Below are 22,921 nucleotides of genomic sequence, written 5' to 3'. Positions count from 1 at the left end.
TAGTCATTAATTTATTTTTTTAAGTTTATCTATCTTTTACTAATATTAAAGTACATTGTACTGTCAGTGACTTTATTCCCATTCTTTATATACACAGTTTTTTTCTATTTCCTATACTATTCTACTTTTAAACATTTTAATTACTAATACTAAAGTACATTCTACTATTTCTGGCATCGTATCATGATGCTGTAACATCATCACTTCCTTCTGGGGATCAAAGTCCTATTTATTTCTACAGTATCTGTTTATACAGTAACTTGAACACACATGGCCATTGGCTGAGGAGTTGATTCTAGAATTTACTTGAACCAAAAAACAAAAAAAAACAAAAAAAAAACAAAATTTACTTGAGCCAAGGGTGAAGCAGAATCTGTTCCAGACTGGGGCGCCTTCTTGGGTTTTGGATGAAGCATTGCTTCATAAAGTCTTTGCAGTCTTTGGAAAGGTTTTGCCTGAGTTGGAGCTTTTTCTCCATGAGTTTAGTTGAACTGAAGTTTTTGTTGTGGAGGCATTCAAACAGGACAATTCCCAGCTGCCACACTGTTGTGGGTCTAGCGCTGTACGTGTGTTCATACCACCATTCTGGAGGGGCGTGAATCTCTGTTCCATAAAAGGTGGTGTATTCTGAATGTGACTCTGTGAAGCAGCTGACTCCAAAGTCAATTAAACGGACTTGTGGGGCGCCTGAACTCATGTCTATCAAGATGTTTTCCACTTTGATGTCTCGGTGGAAAATCTTTTTGTCCTGAAGGGAAATGGCTGCTTTTACTAGTTGTTTCAGGATCATCTTGGCTTCTTTTTCTCCAAACCAATCTCTACACTCTTGAACGTAAGTCTGAAGATCCACGGCTGGCATTGGTCTCTCCAAAACTAAGATCAGCTCATGTGGCAGCACATACCAGTCTAGCAAGGCGATTGGTGCTCTGCTGCCAGCGGAGTGTGATGTTCCGCTCCTGAGCTTCAGCATCACAGCCACTTCCCCAGATATCTCTCTTCCCTTTTCATCCACGTGTTTGCAGTACTGGTATTTATTGGGGACGTGTTTGATGGCAACGTCCAAATGATCTGATTTGCGATAGCCAGCAAACACAGATCCGCAACCTCCTTCACCGAGTGGATGCAGTTCTACATATTTAGCCTCAAATCTAAGCTTTGGGTTGTCTTCTTCAGCTGGGTTTCCTCTGAATCTTTTGTCCAGCGGTTGTTCCAGATAGCTTGCTTTTCTCTTTCTGTTATGGTCAGGAATATAGAATGCAGATTCATCCTTTAGGGAAGGAAACTCAAGGTCCCTTCTTTTCTTTGTCGGTGTTGCAGATTCTTTGTCATACTCAGAGATTTTCCTTTTGGCGCATCTTTGCTTGAGTTTAGCTTCATCATGAAATTGAACAATGACTTTTAGTGGGTCACTGTGAAATGGAGGATTTTGATGTTTGCTTCCAAGGAAAGCGACTTTCCTAAGAAAACTGCCCTGATTTTGAAACATGGTTTTCAAAAAGCTTTAACACTGAGAAGAGAAGAATTTCAGTCTTTAAAAAGACTACGAAGGTCTTCCTCTTTCAGTGAAGGCTCAGGGGAGTCAACCTGACTTGGGTTAGCACGTGTATAAGTGGATTAGGTTGGCAGTGACATCATAAAGCAGTTGGTGACATCAGGTTGGCATTGTCATCAATGATGTCATAAAGCAGTAGGTGACATCAATGTGTCTTGACTTGGGGCTATATGTCGTGTTGCCTAGCAACATGACTGTAAGGCATTATTAAAGGGTCTTTATGATGCCCTAGAATCATTATGTCATGTTGCTAGGCAACAGAGCTTTTTTCTTAGGACAGAATAGGAAAGATACAACCAGTTACACAATTCATCGGTGTACCTTTAAACAAATTAACAAACCTAATTTACATAAGAAAAATTGAAAGTAATGAAGACACAATTTTATATGAGATTTGAATTATTACATATAAAAATGTGTAATTACATGATGTTACAAAACCCTTTAACTAACATGAATAACAAACCCTAATATTATATGAAAACAATAAGTTTGCTCCTGGGGAAAAAGTGATTTTTTTTTAACTCCACCCAAATACCTGCAAATGAAAAAAAAACCTTCATGACATCATTAAATCTGCTAATGGGAACAGTTTTGAAATATGGTTTGCTTTTGAACTGGGAGTCATTAAAAAATGAAAAATGAAACTCTGCCATTGGGAATTATTAGTTATTTTTGCAGCTCAGACTTCCCTCCTCCTTCCGCCCACTTCTTCCAGCACCTCTGGGGAGACCCCAGGGTGTTCTTAGGTCAGCCGACAGACATAGTCTCTTCAGCGTGACCTTGGTCTTCCCTGGGACCTCCACCCAGTGGAACATGGGTGGAACAATCCCCAGCGAGAAGTCCAAGAGGCGTCTGGACCAGATGCTTGAGTCACCTCAACAGGCTCCTCTTGACGTGGAGGACCAGTGGCTCTACTCCGAGGTCTCTCCAGGTGACCGAGCTTCTCACCCAATCTCTGAAGGAGGACCTGGAAAACTCCCATCCAGCCAGCTTCTTCACCAAAGAACCAAAGGTAGGACCCCTTCTTGGACCACATGAATCACATGTTATTTCTCAACTAAAATATATTCTAACATCCAACTGTGTTCTTTTTGAAACTCAATCAGGTTTCAGGGCCACAGTGCAATCACAGCTGCAGTGTCTGCAACAAATGACATCATCAGTGCCTTGGCCACAAACCTGCTCTACTGTGTGTCTCCTCTGCTTTCCCCTTTTCTGATCAGGTGCTGATATAGTGAAGAAAAGCTTTGGAAGTTTCTCTTTGTTGTGGAGAACTCAGCATTTCAGCTGTTTAGCATCAGTAGAAAACCTTTTCCCTGCTGGAATTCAGCTGCTCAGATCTGCTGCTAATCCCAGAAATGTTGACATGAGGAACCATTTCAAGGGAAATAAAGAGGCTTTCCTACAAAATCAAATCTAGAACTAAGAAGAAATTGTCTGTTAAACTAAAACTTCTTTAGATTTTGTATAAAGTTTATTAAAACACAACAACTATTGACTAGAATGAACAAAAAAAGAATGAAATAGTTTAAATATTGAAGTTTCTGAAAGTGAATCAGGAGTTTGTCTTCATCATTCTTTTGGCTGTTGGTGCAGCATCCGTACTTTTAGCACTTCTCTTAAAGTTCTGCTGTCCATGCTGCTTTTTTCTTTCTGCCAGTATTGATTTGAGGTTCTTGACCCACTTTGTGTTCGTACTGTTCATGGTCGGGGGCGGTACGGGTTTTCTCTTGGGGTGTGGGGTGTTTGAAGGTCTCTTTGAAGAACTGGGTCCATCACATCTTCCTGCAGGATTTCCTTTGTGTTGTCTCTTTAGAACAAGCTTGTCTTGGTCTTTCAGCTTCTCGTAGGTCCAGAAGTCCTCCTTGTGTGATGAAGAACACTGAGTTGGAGGAGAGGCAGAGGAAGCAGTGGAGAAACGTCTTGGAGGAGAGTCTGAATCTGAGGAGAAACTCAAACCACCCGTAGGTGTTCTTTGGAACAGGGTTGATGTTTGGAGAGGATGGAGCATAGAGATACTTCTGAGGAGGAGAGTCTGAGTCTGAAGAGGAGCTCAGTCCAAACTCTGGAACCGGGCCAGTTGGTGTCTTTGGAACAGAGTTGATGGTCTCCTCTGGGTTCTCTGATGTTCCAGGAATTAGAATTCTTCTCACAACAAGTATTGGATCGTCAGGATCGCTTGGGTTGGGAAGCAAAAGAGATTTCCAAGTGTAGTGCTGCTCTGTCTGAACATAAAGAAAACATTTATTTCAGTATTTCACTAGAAATGAAAACCTGTTTGTTTAAAGATTATCTACTGAATTCTGATTAAAACACAACAACAATTGACTAGGATGAATAAAAAAAGAATAAAATAGTTTAAATATTGATCTTCCTGAAAATTAATCAGAAGTTCGAAGAGTAAAGTTAATCTTTTTAGCTTTTGGTGCAGCTGAAAGACCTTGAGGAGAAAGAGAAGGAGCATTTATGGGAACGTACCAAGCTTGTACTGGAGCTCAGCTGAACATTTGAGGAGGTCTTTGGAGACCTGTGTGACGAACTGGGTCCATCACATCTTCCTACACGATGTCCTGTGAAGTCCTCCTTGTTTGATGAAGAACACTGAGTTGGAGGAGAGGCAGAGGAGGCAGTGGAGAGACTTCTTGGAGGAGAGTCTGAAGAGGAGCTCAGTCCAAACTCTGGAACTGGGCCAGTCGGTGTCTTTGGAACAGAGTTGATGGTCTCCTCTGGGTTCTCTGATGTTCCAGGAATTGGAATTCTTCTCACAACAAGTCTTGGATTGTCAGGATCGCTCGGGTTTGGAAGAAAAAGAGATTTCCAAGTGTAGCGCTGCTCTGTCTGAACATAAAGAATACATTTATTTCAGTATTTCTCTAAAATACTGAATACTGTAATAAAATACTGTATCTGACACTTGTGTCGGTGTGAGTGCACGTGTGCGTGCACGTGTGAGGTGAACTGGTGTTGCCAGCATTCCTCTGAGCACTGGGAGCTTGTTGGACTAGTGGTTGACCAGACTTTCTCTATTTTGATGGATTTCTTTGAAGAAACTGAAAGGGGAAGTGATGAGGGAACCACTGAACTCAGTCTCCCAGAGTTCTTTGCTGCAGTGAGCCTGTAGATTTTGTGCTGTTTGGAAACTTCTGCAGCATCTGCTACAGTAAGTTCACCTGTATTTTTGTGGAGTGGTTGCAGGTTTAATGTGGTTTTATGATGAATAATTCTCAGTCAGAACATATGGTAGACTATGATTTTACTAGTTTTTGTTCATGGAGGATTCAGGACCTTTTTCTGTATGATTTTATTTCCAGTTCCTCCTCCTCTTCATTCATTTTCACCTTTTATCAGATTAAAAAATGTCTGAATCTTTTCTTGTAACCCTTTAAAACCCAAATTCAGGAGAGGAGGAGAAGGTTTAGTTTCTCCTGTTGGGAGGGTGCAGATTCACACCCTGGATTGTGTAACAAACACAAAGTTGATGAGAACCTATCTGGGAAACTGTTTATCTGAGTTGTGCAGTGATTCCACAGAAGAGGGTGGAATAGTGATGAAACCTTGGGGTTGGGTCCAAAAACATGCTTCAGGGTTAATTAGTGATTCTAAATTGTCTCTGCTTGTAAACATGAGTGTTGTTGTTTGTGTGGCCCTGCAATGGATTAGTGAACTATCCAAAGTGAACTTCGGCTTCAGCCAACAGTGGCTGGGATAGGCTCCAGCAACCCTGTGACCCTAAAAGAGAATAAGTGTGTTTGGACAATGGATGGATAGACTGGGGGGTGAGGTGGGGGGACTTAGATAAACTCTGTTTTACTGTAGTGAAACAACATTTTTATTCATTTTAGATTTAACTTGAGTTTACAGAGGAAAAAACAGAAATAAAAATCTCAAAGTACTTTAGGTTCTTTTTGTTGTTTAGTTCAAATGTAGGTTACGTTGGTTAAATGGATCTGCAAAATGATTTAATGTCGATTTAATGTGACCTGACCTTTCTACCCTAGAACTTTACACAGTAACCAGTCATGGTGAGGCAGCTTACCAAGATTAGAAGCAAACAAAAAGCAGCTTTAAATTAAAATGTAAGATTTTTAAATCTAACTTCTTGTCACAGTCTTGTGATCATTTTAGTATTTTGTCACTTACACCTGAACTCTCTTCATTCTCTGATCTGATCTCAGTAGGTTGTCCTGTCATCTACTGATTACCGTTGGTGTTTTCATTGCTAGAACTTCCTGTCAAATCAGGCTAGCTAAAGTTCTGCTCTTCTGGACTCCACATCTGAAGAAGATGACAACTCCATCCAGCTGAGATGGAGACTTCTTAACCAAAGAACCAACAGTAGGACAACGTCTTGGTCCTCAGAATAAAGGGTTGAGTCTGACTTTCACTTCTTCCTACCCTCTTCTGTGGAAGAACTGTGTGGAAATAGACCTCTCCTTTGTTATCTCACAGCCCAGGTGACACATTTTATGAGCTTGACACTTTCTCAGGTTTTCTCTTATCAACTTTACCTTTATTGATCAATCCAGAGTGTGACTTGTCATCCTCCCACATGGATGAACCAAACCCTTTTCCTGCCAGCAGCAGCCTTACTCAGGTTTCCACAGAATTACCAGCCGGGGCCCCAAGGCTGGACTTTGCTGCAGCGGTTGTGATGAAGATGAGCTGAAGAGTTGAACTTCAGGCAAAAGATTATTAGAGGTAATGAAACTTCTGTAACTGTAACCCAGAACCTCTCCCAGTTCTTTATGTCTTCTGCACATAGATATATTGAGGTCTCCCTTCAAAACGTCCATCTACTGACCCCTTTCACCACATGACCAGCTGCACTGAATGATCATTCAGTGAACTCTGGAGGCTGAGCAGGTATGGCAAGCCATGAAGACCATAAAAGCCCCTAGATCCTGACATATATGCATGGATGCAAACGTCCCTGTGTATAGTATGCTTTGTGCAGGAGTCTGCGTTTCCTTTTAGTTTTGTTTTGACAGTTTCTATATCAATACTTTGGATGCAGTGCGTTGAAGCAAACAATCTAAGAAGAAAGTGACAAGCTGCAAATTAGGTAAGCAGCTATGGTGAATGCAGACCCTAATACTAAATCTAGGTTTTGATTCCTGTTTGGACCAGGACTGATACGAGGATGAGCCCTCATGTGGCAGTGACAGGTGTGTGGTTTTGTACAACCAGCTGTCAGGAACTGGTGGTGTTGGACCCAAAATGCCTCCTGAACCAGGCTTGGTGGCAGAACCTTAAACATTTCTCAAATAAACTGAATCCTGAGCAAAACTCTGGAGAAGCTGACAAAGCAGATGACCTGACAATGACAAACTGAAAACCAGACACTCAAACACACTGAGGACCTGGAGTGACTGACAGTAGACTAATCAGAACAGAACATGACCAACAATGTCACTGAAACACTAAAGTAGAGTGGACAACCATCGAAGTACCCCTCTCCAAAAGGAAACATTCCAGATAATCTTTCAAACTACAACATTTGGACGGAGAAGACCTTATGGAACAAAAGAGCAAAAACAGAAAAAGTTTGACTCAGACAAATTCTAAAGTATTTTCATACATTCTAAAGTATTTTCATACATTCTTGTCAAAAGAACTGTGAGACTGATGGTGAGGTTTCACGTTTTCCCGACTATATTTCTTCTCGTCAGCAGAGGGTTGACGTTGGTGCTTCCCTGCAGCCTAATGGAAGCTGGTTCTGTAGAGAAGATGGTTTGGTTTCTCCTTTTGGGAGGCTGCAGATTGAAACACTGGATTGAGTAACAAACACAAAGTTGATGAGAACATATCTGGGAAATTATCAACCTGAGTTGTGTAGTGATTCCACAGAAGAAGGTGGAGTAGTGATGAACACTTGGGGTTGGGTCCACCTGCTGACCCCTTTTACTACATGACAGTCCATATGTGTGAATGACTGAGAGGCAGTTATCCAGTATGAAAATCATTTTGTCTTCAAAAACTGCTCCATCCATGAGTTCCAGGCACCTGTAGGAATCTTTAAAGGTCACTTTCAGGACATGATGAAGCCACTGAAGCTTCAGAGTCCACAGTCATCACATTCATGAGGAAACAAGCATTAAAGTGCAACCATCAATGACAGCTGATTGTTTCCTTTTTCTGAAGAACCTCACACGCTGAAGCTGTTTAAACATGTTGAAAGTTTCATCATCAGAAGCATGTGCTGCGCGTCACAGAACATGCCCACAACACTGCCTTTAAAAGAGCGAAGCCTCTGTGAGGAGCTGTATCTGCAGAGCAGTTCTTCAGAGGACGTTATTGGTTTGATGCTCAGAGGTGAGTCCTGCTTTTTGAAAACCTGAAACATAGCAACAGAAGTGTCTTATTGATCTGCTTCTGGTTTGGTTCTTGAAGCCTGTCAGGAATCTTTTGCTGAAAGACAAAATGACCGTGGAGTACCAAGTGACCGTTTCTACCGAGGACGTGGCCTTTGCTGGGACCATAGATGACGTGTACATCACCCTGGTGGGCCAGGATGGCAGCAGTGAACAAGTGAAGCTGGATAAAAGCAAGTCTGCTTTCCACAGAGGAGATGTAAGTAGAAAGCATCGGTTTGTGTGTTTAAGAGCGCCCCCTGTTGCTGCACTGCTGTCAAAGTCTGCAGCAGAGGTTGTGTTTCTGCAGGAGGCAGAAAAAAGGAAGATCTGAGATGGTGATGAACGTGTTTTCTCTCAAATCCAGGAGTCCACGTTCACTGTGACCTGCTCTGAAGACCTGGGACAGCTGCTGGAGATCCAGCTTGAAAAATGGGGATGGATCATCATCAAAGACAGTTGGCTTCCTGCAAAGGTGGAGGTGGAGTCTCCTGATGGAAAAGTCTACAGTTTTCCCATCTACCACTGGTTAACAGACAGCAAGAAGCACTTCTTCAGGGAGGGGGCAGGTCTGTTCCTCTCACATGCACTTTGCTGTCCACATGCTGTCCTCCAGAATGATCTGACCTGCTTCTGGGCTTTTCCTCTCTCCTCTCAGCTGTGCTGGACTTTCAGGAGACGAATCCTCAGATGATCAAGACGAGGAAGAATGAGCTGAAGAATCAGAAGAATCTCTACAGGTCAGAGTTCAGATCTTTAAAGATGTTCTTTATGGTGATGCTCCATCATGATCTCAGCTCTGATGAAAGGAGCCACAGCTCCTCCCTCTGTTCACTGCATAGAAATACACTGAGCAGCTGATCAATCAGATCAGGGTTTTAGATGAAGCCATCTTTGTTGTTGGACGTGTCCAGGTCCCTCTGGGATCAGGACTGCTCACAGCTGGCTGACCTTCCTCTGCTCTCTACTGTTCTGTTCTGCTCAGGTGGGCCGTTTACAAAGAGGGAATACCACTCTGCATGGAGGCAGATACCCTGAAGTCTCTGCCCCCGGATGACCGCTACCCCTACACAAGAGAACTGGAGTTTAACTTCACAGCAGTGGCAGCGTAGGTGTCTGCTTCCTGATGGTGTGACATGTCAGAGTGACTTTGAGCTCAGGAAGTGACTGTAATGTTCTCACCCTGCAGGCTGGGAAAGCTGGGTTTGGAGGCGTGGTCTAATTGTATAGACAAGTGGAACAGCATGAGGGACATTGAACAGCTGTACGAGTGTCATGTGACCTCCATGTCAGGTACTCTCATTGATTCTTACAGAAAAAGAAATCCTTCCAAATACCATCAAAAATGTTACAGAGATGATCAGTGTAGTTTTTATGCAGATGGAGAGAATATTTGTGACAGAAAGACGCTCTTTCCAGAAACCACAGCTCTAGAGGGTCACTGTGGTGGACTGAGCAGTAGAAGGCAAGGACAGCAAACAATTTAATCAAAAATATTGAAATTCATTTTTCAAAAAGTGTAAATGGGCAAAAATGGGCCCTTAAAAGAGGTCAAAGCAACAAAGTTAACTCAAGCGTTTAAATGTAACAGAGGACAACTGAACAAACAAACCAACACAATTTAACTGATCTACCTAATTGCAAACACAAGGGAACATATATAGTGGCTGATCAAACCAACTAGACACACAAGGGGGAACTTAAAAAGACTAAGACAAAATACAGAGAACAAACTAAACTAAAGTCCATCCTATAGTAAATTAACATACACAAATAAATGAAAATAAAGATCATCAAAATAGAAACTACAGTAAAGAAACACAGAAAGAGTTCCTTGTCCACTGGGTGATGGTTCAGTCCAATTAGCTGCCTGCTGAACATAAGGCCTCTGCTGACTGGCATGCATTCTTGTGTCAGGCCTGACTTGATTGTTCCAGCAGCAGATGGCAGCAGCAGCAAGAATGGTCCCCTCAGCACTGGTAACTCAAAGCATAACATCAAATTAATAAAGCAAATTATAATAAAGTCAACTGAAACATGTTAATAAATTTCATGATCAAATGTGTGTTATTTTTGAAAAAGAAATCTAAAAGTATATGCAAACAAATAAAGTGAACAGATATATGTAGGGTGTGGTGCAGGAGGTTACTGCCCTGATGGTGTGGCAGCATAGGCAGCCATCACAGTCACACTTCAATACAGATCATTTCTAGTAACAAAAATCTGGTCAAGAAAGATGAATCCCTCCTTGAAACTGTTTGGAACTAGATAGGTAGGATACAGTTGATAAAAGTTGATACCCTTGATAAAAAGCTTGACAAATTTACAAAAAGAAAACTTCTGACATATATCCTTCAGCGTGGCAAATCCTACGTAATTTCTAAAACAAACAAAAAACGTATTAAACATATTTTCTGTATTTCAGTTGTTTGACGGGTTTTAAAACCTGAAATGTCTTTGCAGTGACTAACACTGTGTTCATAAAAGAGGACTTGTAGCTACAGAGCCTGTCCTGATCACATTAGAGGATTGTTTTCACCCAAAATAAGACAATATTCAATTTTTTAAAGATTTCACTAAATTTTAACAGGTTTGTTTTTGGAGAACGCCTTTTAAAAACAGATTTGTTTTGTCAGATTACGCCATGAAGCACTGGAGGGAGGACGCCTTCTTTGGCTACCAGTTTCTAAATGGAGTGAACCCGATGATGATCCAACGCTGTAAAACTCTCCCATCAAAGTTTCCTGTCCCCTTGGACATGAACGTCAGCAAGTCTCAGCTCACTCTGCGGACTGAAATGATGGTAACAAGCTCCTGACACGCAGCAGACAGATTCTTCTCTGGTTTCCACATGAACGTGGTGCTAAAATCAACCCCTGTGAGTAACAGCGTCATCTTTCTCCCCATTCACAACAGAAAGGAAACATCTTTCTGTGCGACTACAACATTCTGGATGGGGTGGAAACAAACACCATCAATGGGAGGAAGCAGTTTCTAGCACCTCCGTTGGTCCTGCTCCACAAGAATGAAGATGATGAGATGATGCCTATTGCCATTCAGGTGAACAGAAACTTCAGGAAGGTTTTCCTCAGAAAAAGACATTTGTATTATTTCAACAAAAAGCTACAAGAACATGGCAGTTGGAGAAGAAGGAAGACTGGAGTCAGACATCTTTGTTGTTCTCTGACAGGACCAGGAGGCAGATCCTCCATGGATTTAATCATCACTTGACACTTGTTGATTTCTCTGCAGCTAAAACAGGAACCAGGAGAGGACAACCCCATCTTCTTCCCCACGGATTCAGAGTATGACTGGCTGTTGGCCAAGACGTATGTGAAGAGCGCAGACTCCAACCTGCATGAGCTCAACTATCACCTGCTGCGCACTCACCTGCTGGCTGAGGTGTTTGCGGTTTCTCTGCAGCGCAACCTTCCCAGAGTTCACCCTGTCTTCAAGGTACCTGAAGCTGATCCGTCACCATGTTGATGTACTCTTTCTGGATCTTCATAACTTTTCCTGTCTCCATTTCAGCTCCTCATCCGTCACACACGCTACACCCTGCAGATCAATGTCTTGGCTCGAAACTCGCTTATCTCAGAGAGTGGAACTATTACCCTGGTGAGTGAACTGCAGAAGATTTCTTCAGCATTTGTGGGTCATCTGAAGTCTCTAACTTTGCTTTAATTGCCTGTTTAGTACACAGCATCTGGTGGAAAGGGCATGCTGACCCTCTTGGACAGGAGTGTCTCCTCCATGAGCTACAGATCCCTCTGCATACCTGATGACATCATTGATCGCGGCCTGGAAGATGTGCCCAACTTCTACTACAGGGACGATGGGCTGAAGCTGTGGAACATCATGCAAAGGTTGGTAGTTTCCATAACTAATGAAACATTTAGAAGCTGGGTTTAACATAAATAATGTTCAGAATCCTTTCAGGGCTGAAGTGACAAAAGAGAAAGTGCAGAATTCTGTTACTGCTGGGTCATTTTCTCGATGGGAAAATAGATTATGAGTTTGTAAAAGTTTGAATCATTAATTTATCCAATCATTCAACAACTTCCAAGACATGTTGGATTATATGGAAAGCCAAGAAGGTTCTAGAATGGATTAATTATCCAAAACCGGCAGAAACCACACCCACCACCAAGAACTAAATCACTAACTAACCTATAGGACAGGGGTGTCAAACTCATTTTCACCGAGGGCCACATCAGTATAACGGCTGTCTTCAAAGGGCCAGATATAACTTATACATGTAACTAAATGTAATGAAAAATAAACATAACTACTCCCTAATGTTAAATAACTGATTTTTTATTTACTATAACTTTTTAAAGTGACAATTACAGTTGCATAGAAAACATAGGTTTGCTTGTTTCTCTAGCATAAATCCTTTAGATATGAATAAATACACACAATTTTTATTCTAAGAAATTTAAAAGTATTATACATAAAATGACAAGGCGGGCCACATTTGGCCCGTGGGCCTTGAGTTTGACACATGCTGTAGGACAGGGGTCGGGAACCTAAGGCTCGCGAGCCATATATGGCTCTTTTGATGGTCACATGTGGCTCTCAGACAAATCTTTAATTCAAATTTTTTTTCTTCATTAGACCAGTCCTTCTCGTGCGCGATGCGATGTCAGAGGCGCGCAGTAGTAGCGGTGCTTAGAGAGACAAATCTGCGCCAGCACTAGTATAAGTTTAAAATTGTCTATTAATTCACAGAGTTTGTACCACCCGGAAACCTGTGAATTGCCGTGCCTAAAACTGCGCGCTCCCGTCTCTGAGAAAGAGCGCGCAGTTGCGGGGACGGGATGTGTGAGGGAGAAAGCAGAGGGTGGGGCTGAGGTGTTGTGGGGACAGGCAGCAGGTGAATCGCGCAGGGATTGTAAAAACGTAAAACCCACTGCCTGTCACTCACTGCAGCGTGTGAGTGTGTGTTTGGCTCCCCGTCTGCATGTGAGCAGTCTGTCTCACATCTACAAAACATTCATACCAACCTAAGATCACGATTAAAGTCTCAACGCCTGCATGAAGCAGAAACTCACCACGTAAACCAGACTAGACCATCAGCAAAACTACCACGAGAAATACTCATCATTTATTAGAAACAGCATAACAATGGTATTAAAAAGAATCCACAGACTTATTGTACTTTAAAAAGGTTGAAATTACATCAAATGCACACATTCATTTGTATTTTAGTTTTAAACATATTGTCGCGGACTGAGTTGGATGGCTGTTGGGCCGCGTTAAAAGTTCTGGAGTTCATTGAACGCGTCAAGCAGAGATCTGATTGGCTCTCAGTTCTGTCGCTCAGCCTGTTGTTAGGTAATTTGGACCAATGGGGTTCAGCTATGGGCCGAATAAGGGAAACGGGAGGGCTGCAGCGGGAGCAGGGGAATATAAAGTTGGGAGACGCGCTCTCGTCTCGTCTCGGCGGGAGAGATTCAGGAGTTGCTGAATTAATTGTTCGGCGTTTGTTGCGGTCTGCAGTAATCGGAATAAAGAACCTTAAAAGAGGTTAAGTCTCCGTGCCTCAGTGTGGGAAAGGGACACTACATTATTGTATGGCTCTTTCGAAATTACATTTCAAAATATGTGGCGTTTATGGCTCTCTTGGCCAAAAAGGTTCCCGACCCCTGCTGTAGGAGAAGCGGCAAACCTCATGAAGAGGCATTACGATTGGGATTAGAATATTCAAACAATGACAAAACACAATATACTGGACTCAAACTTCAGGTGGAAATGCATGTTGTTGACAGTTTGTGTTCTTCTCCAAGGTTTGTTCACGGCATCCTCAGCTTCTACTACAAGACCGACTGCATGGTCCAGAATGATGCTGAGCTGCAGAACTGGATCCAGGAGATCTTTGAAAATGGCTTTCTGAGACGCAGTGAGACTGGTGGGTGGATTTTATGAAGTTGGAGATAAATACATTCCATCAGTTAATGGTTGATCTGATCTTAACCGCTGTAAGTGAAAACGTTTTTCCTCCTAATCCTCAGGAATCCCACAGAAGTTCACCACTGTGGCTGAGCTGGTCAAGTTTGTTACCATGGTGATGTTCACCTGCTCTGCACAGCATGCCGCTGTTAACACTGGACAGGTGAGTCTTCATCATTCAAAAGAGATCCTGGTTTCTATGTGTGAGAGATTTCTTGAAAATAAGGAGGAAATCTTCGACTGAAATCATCAGAGCTTTACTTTCTTATGAAGTTTACCTGATGTCCATCCTTTTCTTTAAAGTATCTGAGGCATATTTTTTTTTACCAATAATCCTCTTGGCCTCTGATTCAAATGCTACTTTTACTGCAGTATGACCTTTACGGCTGGATGCCCAATGGCCCCTCCACCATGCAGGAACCCCCTCCAACCCATAAGGGTAAAGCAGATGAAGCCAGCTTCCTGTCCACTCTACCAGACGTTCAGACTACAGTACACATTTTGGCTACCGTCTGGCTGCTCAGTATGCAGTCCTCTGACGCGGTAAGAGAACAGGGGTTTTGATGCCATCTTAATTCTCTGAACCCTGATCACTTCAATCGTTGTTACCATGGTGACACTCCAGAACCACCATGCACTGCAGGGAAGACCCAGTTTTCTTCCTGCTTTTGATAGAAATGTGTGACTGAAAATGTCTGTGTTCTCCACAGCGATACCTTCATGATTTTGTGGAGGAGCATTTCACCGAGGACTTTCCAAAGTACAAGGTCACCACGTTCCAACGAGATCTCATTAAGCTCAGTGAAGACATCAAGTGCAGAAATGAAAATCTGAAGTTGCCGTACACCTTTCTGGACCCAAAGTTGGTGGAGAACAGTGTAGCCATTTGAACCCTCAGAAACCTGTTGGTTTCCACAAATGGAAATTTCTTCAATTAGGACTTAGAAACTAAAGTTGCCTCTTTTCTTTTTCATAGGTCTTTGCACATCCACACATTCCTAATATTAAGAACATAGATAACCATATTGATTTGATATGATTTATTGATTTATTTCAAGCATTGTAGTCAAAGCAATAAAGAATTTACACATTTTTATCAAACTCATTACAGAAATGTTGAAATGCATAGATTAAAAAGACAGAAAAACAAACAAACAAAAAAGTCACTTAAATCACATTTGCTTAATTAAATACACTGATCATTAACTAAATTCAAGTAGAGCTTGATTTATTGCTTGAAAAGGAGTCAAAAGAAGCAAATTTATTTAACCCTTGTGCTGTCCTATGACCCCACCCTTACATTGGCGTGTTCTCCCTACCATAAATGCTAAAACAATAAACTAATTCAACTATGATCTAAGTTTCTCGCATCTTTTTGTCTAGTTTGTTCATTAATTAATGTTTTGAATATTTGTTCTTTGTACCACAATATCACCATGAGAAACCTCAGTATGACTTCACAGTAAAGAAAACAGTTCTTTGTGTTTATTTTGGGTAAAGATAGAGAGAGTTTATAAGCCGGATCTTCTTGTTCGCTAAATATCCAAAATCATAGAAGTCTGTGGAGCCCAGAATCACTGTTCTCACTGTTGTCGAGTGGAGGGCCTCAGTTTATTAATGATAATCTCATATAATATAATCAGCTGCTTTAAATGTGGGTACTATTATTTCCAGTCATTGATAGATAAATGATGACTGAACAACCAAGAGACGTGCATTGGGTAAGACTTAATGAGCCTGTCTTACAAAAAGGAGTTCCTCTACTCTGGATAAGAGTAGCAACTTTGAGGTCTGTTATCCAAAAATAATCCAAAGAGAGAGAGTGAAGCAAACTAGAGCAAATGCACGCAACAAATTCTCTAAGGCAGACAAAACACTTAAGGTAGAAAGGGATCACTTGCTCCCTTTCTACTTCTCTGACCAGACACAATTAACATATTTTAATGTACTGGTATAATCATTTTGATTTACGATTAACCCTTGAGCTATCTTAGATGACCCACCCTTACTTTGACGTGTTCTCCCTACCATGACAGAGGTGGATAAAGGTGGAAAGATTTCATATAGACTATGGACACCAGTGAAGATCAAGAAATCATTGAAGAAAAAAGGTTCAGAGCACTTTCTAGTGGGTCTAGATGACCCCACTTCCAATAGTAAAGTGCCTAGGATAGCACAAGGATTACATCAAGTGATAGGCATACCTAACCAGGAGGTGGCCTCAGGGTAGACTTAGGACACACAGGAGTGATTCTGTCTCTGCTGGATGAAATATCGGATTTCAACAGGATCAGAATTCCTTTTATTGTCATTGTTGCACAAGAAGCTTGTGACACAACGAAAGTCTCTGTGCTCTCCAGCTGTTTAAAGAATGATAAAAGTCAGGTTGACTATAGAATAAATATTAAATATAGAACTAAAAAGTTAAGAACAGAAAAAATGTAAAGTAAAAAAAACATACATTTATAGATAAATCATGTGTTGCACATAAACATTATCTCACTTCCATACTTCCTGAGGTCACCAGCAGCTTCCTTTCCAGGTTGTTCCTCCTGAGTTTTCTTAGGAAGCAGAGATGCTGGGCCTTCTCCACTGCCGCTGTGGTGTTTTCAGTCCAGGAGAGATCCTCAGTGATCTGCACGCCCAGGTAGCTAAAAGAGTGAACCCTCTCCACGCATGTCTATTGATGTACAGTGGGAGTCTGAAACTATACGTGATCAGACCCAACTTCTGATCATGTGATCAGATCAGGACATCTGTAGTCGCTGCACTAACCTCTTCGTGTTCATTTGTGTGCAGGTCCAAGGACATTACTTTAGAAGGGCTTTCTCAAAAAAACGGTTTGGTTGTTTCTGAGATTGGAGCCATTTCTGTTTCACAGGGATGCAGTGACCTCAACTCTTTGGGTTTTTAGCAAAACAACCTCAACTTGTTGAGAACCACCAATGATTGTTTTCATGTTAAATTTCAGTTTTCTTACAGTTCAACCCTCCTCCTTTATCCGGGCTTGGGACCGGCAGAGTTCTTGTAGAAAGACACTCTGGCGGAGTTACTTTTTTTGTGTGGGAAGCCGGAGCACCCGGAGAAAAACCCACTAATGAATGGAAGAGCTCGCTAATTTAAAACTATCATGTGTTTGCAGTTTTTTTACATCATTTTTTTTTTGCCTTGTTTGGATTAGTCTAATTTTTTTTATTTTATTTTATTTGGGTAGTGAAAACAGTCAATCATGAAAAATAGAACATCAAGATGTTTACAAACTCATATTTTCTTTTTAACATCACAACCTAACATAAACAGGCAGCAGTTTCAAAAATAAAATAATAATAAAAAAAAGAAAGAAAAAAAAAAGAAAGAAAAAAAGAAAGAAAATCACCAATCAACCTTCATCACCAGCGACAAAAGGCTATAACAGGTTTTTATTTATTTATTTATTTATTTATTTATTTATTTATTTATTTATTTATTTATTTATTTATTTATTAACATTTCACCAGAACAGAGTTCAATCCCAACAAAGATTAGTTTTATCCAGAACTGGTTGCCAGACTTTTTGGGATTAGTCTAATTTTTAGCTGACCTGTCACTATAATACAGAAGTACAATGTACCATGTCGACGAGCTCATTTCCATTCTGTTAATAATATAGTAATTAATTTATTTTTTTAAGTTTATCTATCTTTTACTAATATTAAAGTACATTGTACTGTCAGTGACTTTATTCCCATTCTTTATATACACAGTTTTTTTCTATTTTCTATACTATTCTACTTTTAAACATTTTAATTACTAATACTAAAGTACATTCTACTATTTCTGGCATCTTATCATGATGCTGTAACATCATCACCTCCTTCTGGGGATCAAAGTCCTATTTATTTCTACAGTATCTGTTTATACAGTAACTTGAACACACATGGCCATTGGCTGAGGAGTTGATTCTAGAATTTACTTGAACCAAAAAACAAAAAAAAACAAAATTTACTTGAGCCAAGGGTGAAGCAGAATCTGTTCCAGACTGGGGCGCCTTCTTGGGTTTTGGATGAAGCATTGCTTCATAAAGTCTTTGCAGTCTTTGGAAAGGTTTTGCCTGAGTTGGAGCTTTTTCTCCATGAGTTTAGTTGAATTGAAACGTTTGTTGTGGAGGCATTCAAACAGGACAATTCCCAGCTGCCACACTGTTGTGGGTCTAGCGCTGTACGTGTGTTCATACCACCATTCTGGAGGGGCGTGAATCTCTGTTCCATAAAAGGTGGTGTATTCTGAATGTGACTCTGTGAAGCAGCTGACTCCAAAGTCAATTAAACGGACTTGTGGGGCGCCTGAACTCATGTCTATCAAGATGTTTTCCACTTTGATGTCTCGGTGGAAAATCTTTTTGTCCTGAAGGGAAATGGCTGCTTTTATTAGTTGTTTCAGGATCATCTTGGCTTCTTTTTCTCCAAACCAATCTCTACACTCTTGAACGTAAGTCTGAAGATCCACGGCTGGCATTGGTCTCTCCAAAACTAAGATCAGCTCATGTGGCAGCACATACCAGTCTAGCAAGGCGATTGGTGCTCTGCTGCCAGCGGAGTGTGATGTTCCGCTCCTGAGCTTCAGCATCACAGCCACTTCCCCAGATATCTCTCTTCCCTTTTCATCCACGTGTTTGCAGTACTGGTATTTATTGGGGACGTGTTTGATGGCAACGTCCAAATGATCTGATTTGCGATAGCCAGCAAACACAGATCCGCAACCTCCTTCACCGAGTGGATGCAGTTCTACATATTTAGCCTCAAATCTAAGCTTTGGGTTGTCTTCTTCTGCTGGGTTTCCTCTGAATCTTTTGTCCAGCGGTTGTTCCAGATAGCTTGCTTTTCTCTTTCTGTTATGGTCAGGAATATAGAATGCAGATTCATCCTTTAGGGAAGGAAACTCAAGGTCCCTTCTTTTCTTTGTCGGTGTTGCAGATTCTTTGTCATAGTCAGAGATTTTCCTTTTGCCGCATCTTTGCTTGACTTTAGCATCATCTTGAAATTGAACAATGACTTTTAGTGGGTCACTGTGAAATGGAGGATTTTGATGTTTGCTTCCAAGGAAAGCGACTTTCCTAAGAAAACTGCCCTGATTTTGAAACATGGTTTTCAAAAAGCTTTAACACTGAGAAGAGAAGAATATCAGTCTTTAAAAAGACTACGAAGGTCTTCCTCTTTCAGTGAAGGCTCAGGGGAGTCAACCTGACTTGGGTTAGCACGTGTATAAGTGGATTAGGTTGGCAGTGACATCATAAAGCAGTTGGTGACATCAGGTTGGCATTGTCATCAATGATGTCATAAAGCAGTAGGTGACATCAATGTGTCTTGACTTGGGGCTATATGTCGTGTTGCCTAGCAACATGACTGTAAGGCATTATTAAAGGGTCTTTATGATGCCCTAGAATCATTATGTCATGTTGCTAGGCAACAGAGCTTTTTTCTTAGGACAGAATAGGAAAGATACAACCAGTTACACAATTCATCGGTGTACCTTTAAACAAATTAACAAACCTAATTTACATAAGAAAAATTGAAAGTAATGAAGACACAATTTTATATGAGATTTGAATTATTACATATAAAAATGTGTAATTACATGATGTTACAAAACCCTTTAACTAACATGAATAACAAACCCTAATATTATATGAAAACAATAAGTTTGCTCCTGGGGAAAAAGTGATTTTTTTTTAACTCCACCCAAATACCTGCAAATGAAAAAAAAACCTTCATGACATCATTAAATCTGCTAATGGGAACAGTTTTGAAATATGGTTTGCTTTTGAACTGGGAGTCATTAAAAAATGAAAAATGAAACTCTGCCATTGGGAATTATTAGTTATTTTTGCAGCTCAGACTTCCCTCCTCCTTCCGCCCACTTCTTCCAGCACCTCTGGGGAGACCCCAGGGTGTTCTTAGGTCAGCCGACAGACATAGTCTCTTCAGCGTGACCTTGGTCTTCCCTGGGACCTCCACCCAGTGGAACATGCGTGGAACAATCCCCAGCGAGAAGTCCAAGAGGCGTCTGGACCAGATGCTTGAGTCACCTCAACAGGCTCCTCTTGACGTGGAGGACCAGTGGCTCTACTCCGAGGTCTCTCCAGGTGACCGAGCTTCTCACCCAATCTCTGAAGGAGGACCTGGAAAACTCCCATCCAGCCAGCTTCTTAACCAAAGAACCAAAGGTAGGACCCCTTCTTGGACCACATGAATCACATGTTAATTCTCAACTAAAATATATTCTAACATCCAACTGTGTTCTTTTTGAAACTCAATCAGGTTTCAGGGCCACAGTGCAATCACAGCTGCAGTGTCTGCAACAAATGACATCATCAGTGCCTTGGCCACAAACCTGCTCTACTGTGTGTCTCCTCTGCTTTCCCCTTTTCTGATCAGGTGCTGATATAGTGAAGAAAAGCTTTGGAAGTTTCTCTTTGTTGTGGAGAACTCAGCATTTCAGCTGTTTAGCATCAGTAGAAAACATTTTCCCTGTTGGAATTCAGCTGCTCAGATCTGCTGCTAATCCCAGAAATGTTGACATGAGGAACCATTTCAAGGGAAATAAAGAGGCTTTCCTACAAAATCAAATCTACAACTAAGAAGAAATTGTCTGTCAAACTAAAACTTCTTTAGATTTTGTATAAAGTTTATTAAAACACAACAACTATTGACTAGAATGAACAAAAAAAGAATGAAATAGTTTAAATATTGAAGTTTCTGAAAATGAATCAGGAGTTTGTCTTCATCATTCTTTTGGCTGTTGGTGCAGCATCCGTACTTTTAGCACACCTCTTAAAGTTCTGCTGTCCATGCTGCTTTTTTCTTTCTGCCAGTATTGATTTGAGGTTCTTGACCCACTTTGTGTTCGTACTGTTCATGGTCGGGGGCGGTACGGGTTTTCTCTTGGGGTGTGGGATGTTTGAAGGTCTCTTTGAAGAACTGGGTCCATCACATCTTCCTGCAGGATTTCCTTTGTGCTGTCTCTTTAGAACAAGCTTGTCTTGGTCTTTCAGCTTCTCGTAGGTCCAGAAGTCCTCCTTGTGTGATGAAGAACACTGAGTTGGAGGAGAGGCGGAGGAAGCAGTGGAGAAACGTCTTGGAGGAGTGTCTGAATCTGAGGAGAAACTCAAACCACCCGTAGGTGTTCTTTGGAACAGGGTTGATGTTTGGAGAGGATGGAGCATAGAGATACTTCTGAGGAGGAGAGTCTGAGTCTGAAGAGGAGCTCAGTCCAAACTCTGGAACCGGGCCAGTTGGTGTCTTTGGAACAGAGTTGATGGTCTCCTCTGGGTTCTCTGATGTTCCAGGAATTAGAATTCTTCTCACAACAAGTATTGGATCGTCAGGATCGCTCGGGTTGGGAAGCAAAAGAGATTTCCAAGTGTAGTGCTGCTCTGTCTGAACATAAAGAAAACATTTATTTCAGTATTTCACTAGAAATGAAAACCTGTTTGTTTAAAGATTATCTACTGAATTCTGATTAAAACACAACAACAATTGACTAGGATGAATAAAAAAAGAATAAAATAGTTTAAATATTGATCTTCCTGAAAATTAATCAGAAGTTCGAAGAGTAAAGTTAATCTTTTTAGCTTTTGGTGCAGCTGAAAGACCTTGAGGAGAAAGAGAAGGAGCATTTATGGGAACGTACCAAGCTTGTACTGGAGCTCAGCTGAACATTTGAGGAGGTCTTTGGAGACCTGCGTGACGAACTGGGTCCATCACATCTTCCTACACGATGTCCTGTGAAGTCCTCCTTGTTTGATGAAGAACACTGAGTTGGAGGAGAGGCAGAGGAGGCAGTGGAGAGACTTCTTGGAGGAGAGTCTGAAGAGGAGCTCAGTCCAAACTCTGGAACTGGGCCAGTCGGTGTCTTTGGAACAGAGTTGATGGTCTCCTCTGGGTTCTCTGATGTTCCAGGAATTGGAATTCTTCTCACAACAAGTCTTGGATTGTCAGGATCGCTCGGGTTTGGAAGAAAAAGAGATTTCCAAGTGTAGCGCTGCTCTGTCTGAACATAAAGAATACATTTATTTCAGTATTTCTCTAAAATACTGAATACTGTAATAAAATACTGTATCTGACACTTGTGTCGGTGTGAGTGCACGTGTGCGTGCACGTGTGAGGTGAACTGGTGTTGCCAGCATTCCTCTGAGCACTGGGAGCTTGTTGGACTAGTGGTTGACCAGACTTTCTCTATTTTGATGGATTTCTTTGAAGAAACTGAAAGGGGAAGTGATGAGGGAACCACTGAACTCAGTCTCCCAGAGTTCTTTGCTGCAGTGAGCCTGTGGATTTTGTGCTGTTTGGAAACTTCTGCAGCATCTGCTACAGTAAGTTCACCTGTATTTTTGTGGAGTGGTTGCAGGTTTAATGTGGTTTTATGATGAATAATTCTCAGTCAGAACATATGGTAGACTATGATTTTACTAGTTTTTGTTCATGGAGGATTCAGGACCTTTTTCTGTATGATTTTATTTCCAGTTCCTCCTCCTCTTCATTCATTTTCACCTTTTATCAGATTAAAAAATGTCTGAATCTTTTCTTGTAACCCTTTAAAACCCAAATTCAGGAGAGGAGGAGAAGGTTTAGTTTCTCCTGTTGGGAGGGTGCAGATTCACACCCTGGATTGTGTAACAAACACAAAGTTGATGAGAACCTATCTGGGAAATTGTTTATCTGAGTTGTGCAGTGATTCCACAGAAGAGGGTGGAATAGTGATGAAACCTTGGGGTTGGGTCCAAAAACATGCTTCAGGGTTAATTAGTGATTCTAAATTGTCTCTGCTTGTAAACATGAGTGTTGTTGTTTGTGTGGCCCTGCAATGGATTAGTGAACTATCCAAAGTGAACTTCGGCTTCAGCCAACAGTGGCTGGGATAGGCTCCAGCAACCCTGTGACCCTAAAAGAGAATAAGTGTGTTTGGACAATGGATGGATAGACTGGGGGGTGAGGTGGGGGGACTTAGATAAACTCTGTTTTACTGTAGTGAAACAACATTTTTATTCATTTTAGATTTAACTTGAGTTTACAGAGGAAAAAACAGA

The 22,921-nt window shown here is 41.3% G+C and overlaps 1 protein-coding gene across 1 annotated transcript; it reads left to right on the top strand.

Annotated features, from left to right (window-relative positions):
• Positions 1-7,754: 7,754 nt before the first annotated feature.
• On the top strand, positions 7,755-15,021 carry LOC101162054 (polyunsaturated fatty acid lipoxygenase ALOX8). Its single transcript, XM_023958800.2, has 15 exons — positions 7,755-7,867; positions 7,946-8,125; positions 8,273-8,474; positions 8,564-8,645; positions 8,891-9,013; positions 9,095-9,198; positions 10,542-10,708; positions 10,822-10,965; positions 11,158-11,361; positions 11,437-11,523; positions 11,602-11,771; positions 13,695-13,816; positions 13,920-14,020; positions 14,230-14,400; positions 14,568-15,021. The coding sequence occupies exons 2-15, from the start codon at positions 7,976-7,978 to the stop codon at positions 14,745-14,747; spliced, it is 2,007 nt and encodes a 668-aa protein (XP_023814568.1). The 5' UTR covers positions 7,755-7,867; positions 7,946-7,975; the 3' UTR covers positions 14,748-15,021.
• The last annotated feature ends 7,900 nt before the right edge of the window (positions 15,022-22,921 follow it).

The sequence above is a fragment of the Oryzias latipes genome, chromosome 9, assembly GCF_053564925.1.
Source record: "Oryzias latipes strain Hd-rR chromosome 9, Olatipes_Hd-rR_3.1".
Lineage (NCBI taxonomy): Eukaryota > Metazoa > Chordata > Actinopteri > Beloniformes > Adrianichthyidae > Oryzias > Oryzias latipes.
This window is presented reverse-complemented; position numbering and strand designations above follow the sequence as displayed.

Bases quoted from the DNA above. Each gene is read 5' to 3' on its own strand.
- LOC101162054 (XM_023958800.2), top strand. From the start codon at position 7,976: ATGACCGTGGAGTACCAAGTGACCGTTTCTACCGAGGACGTGGCCTTT. The intron at 8,475-8,563 runs GTCTGTTCCTCT...CTCTCCTCTCAG, and splicing joins CTTCTTCAGGGAGGGGGCAG to CTGTGCTGGACTTTCAGGAG. The intron at 10,966-11,157 runs GTGAACAGAAAC...ATTTCTCTGCAG, and splicing joins TGATGCCTATTGCCATTCAG to CTAAAACAGGAACCAGGAGA.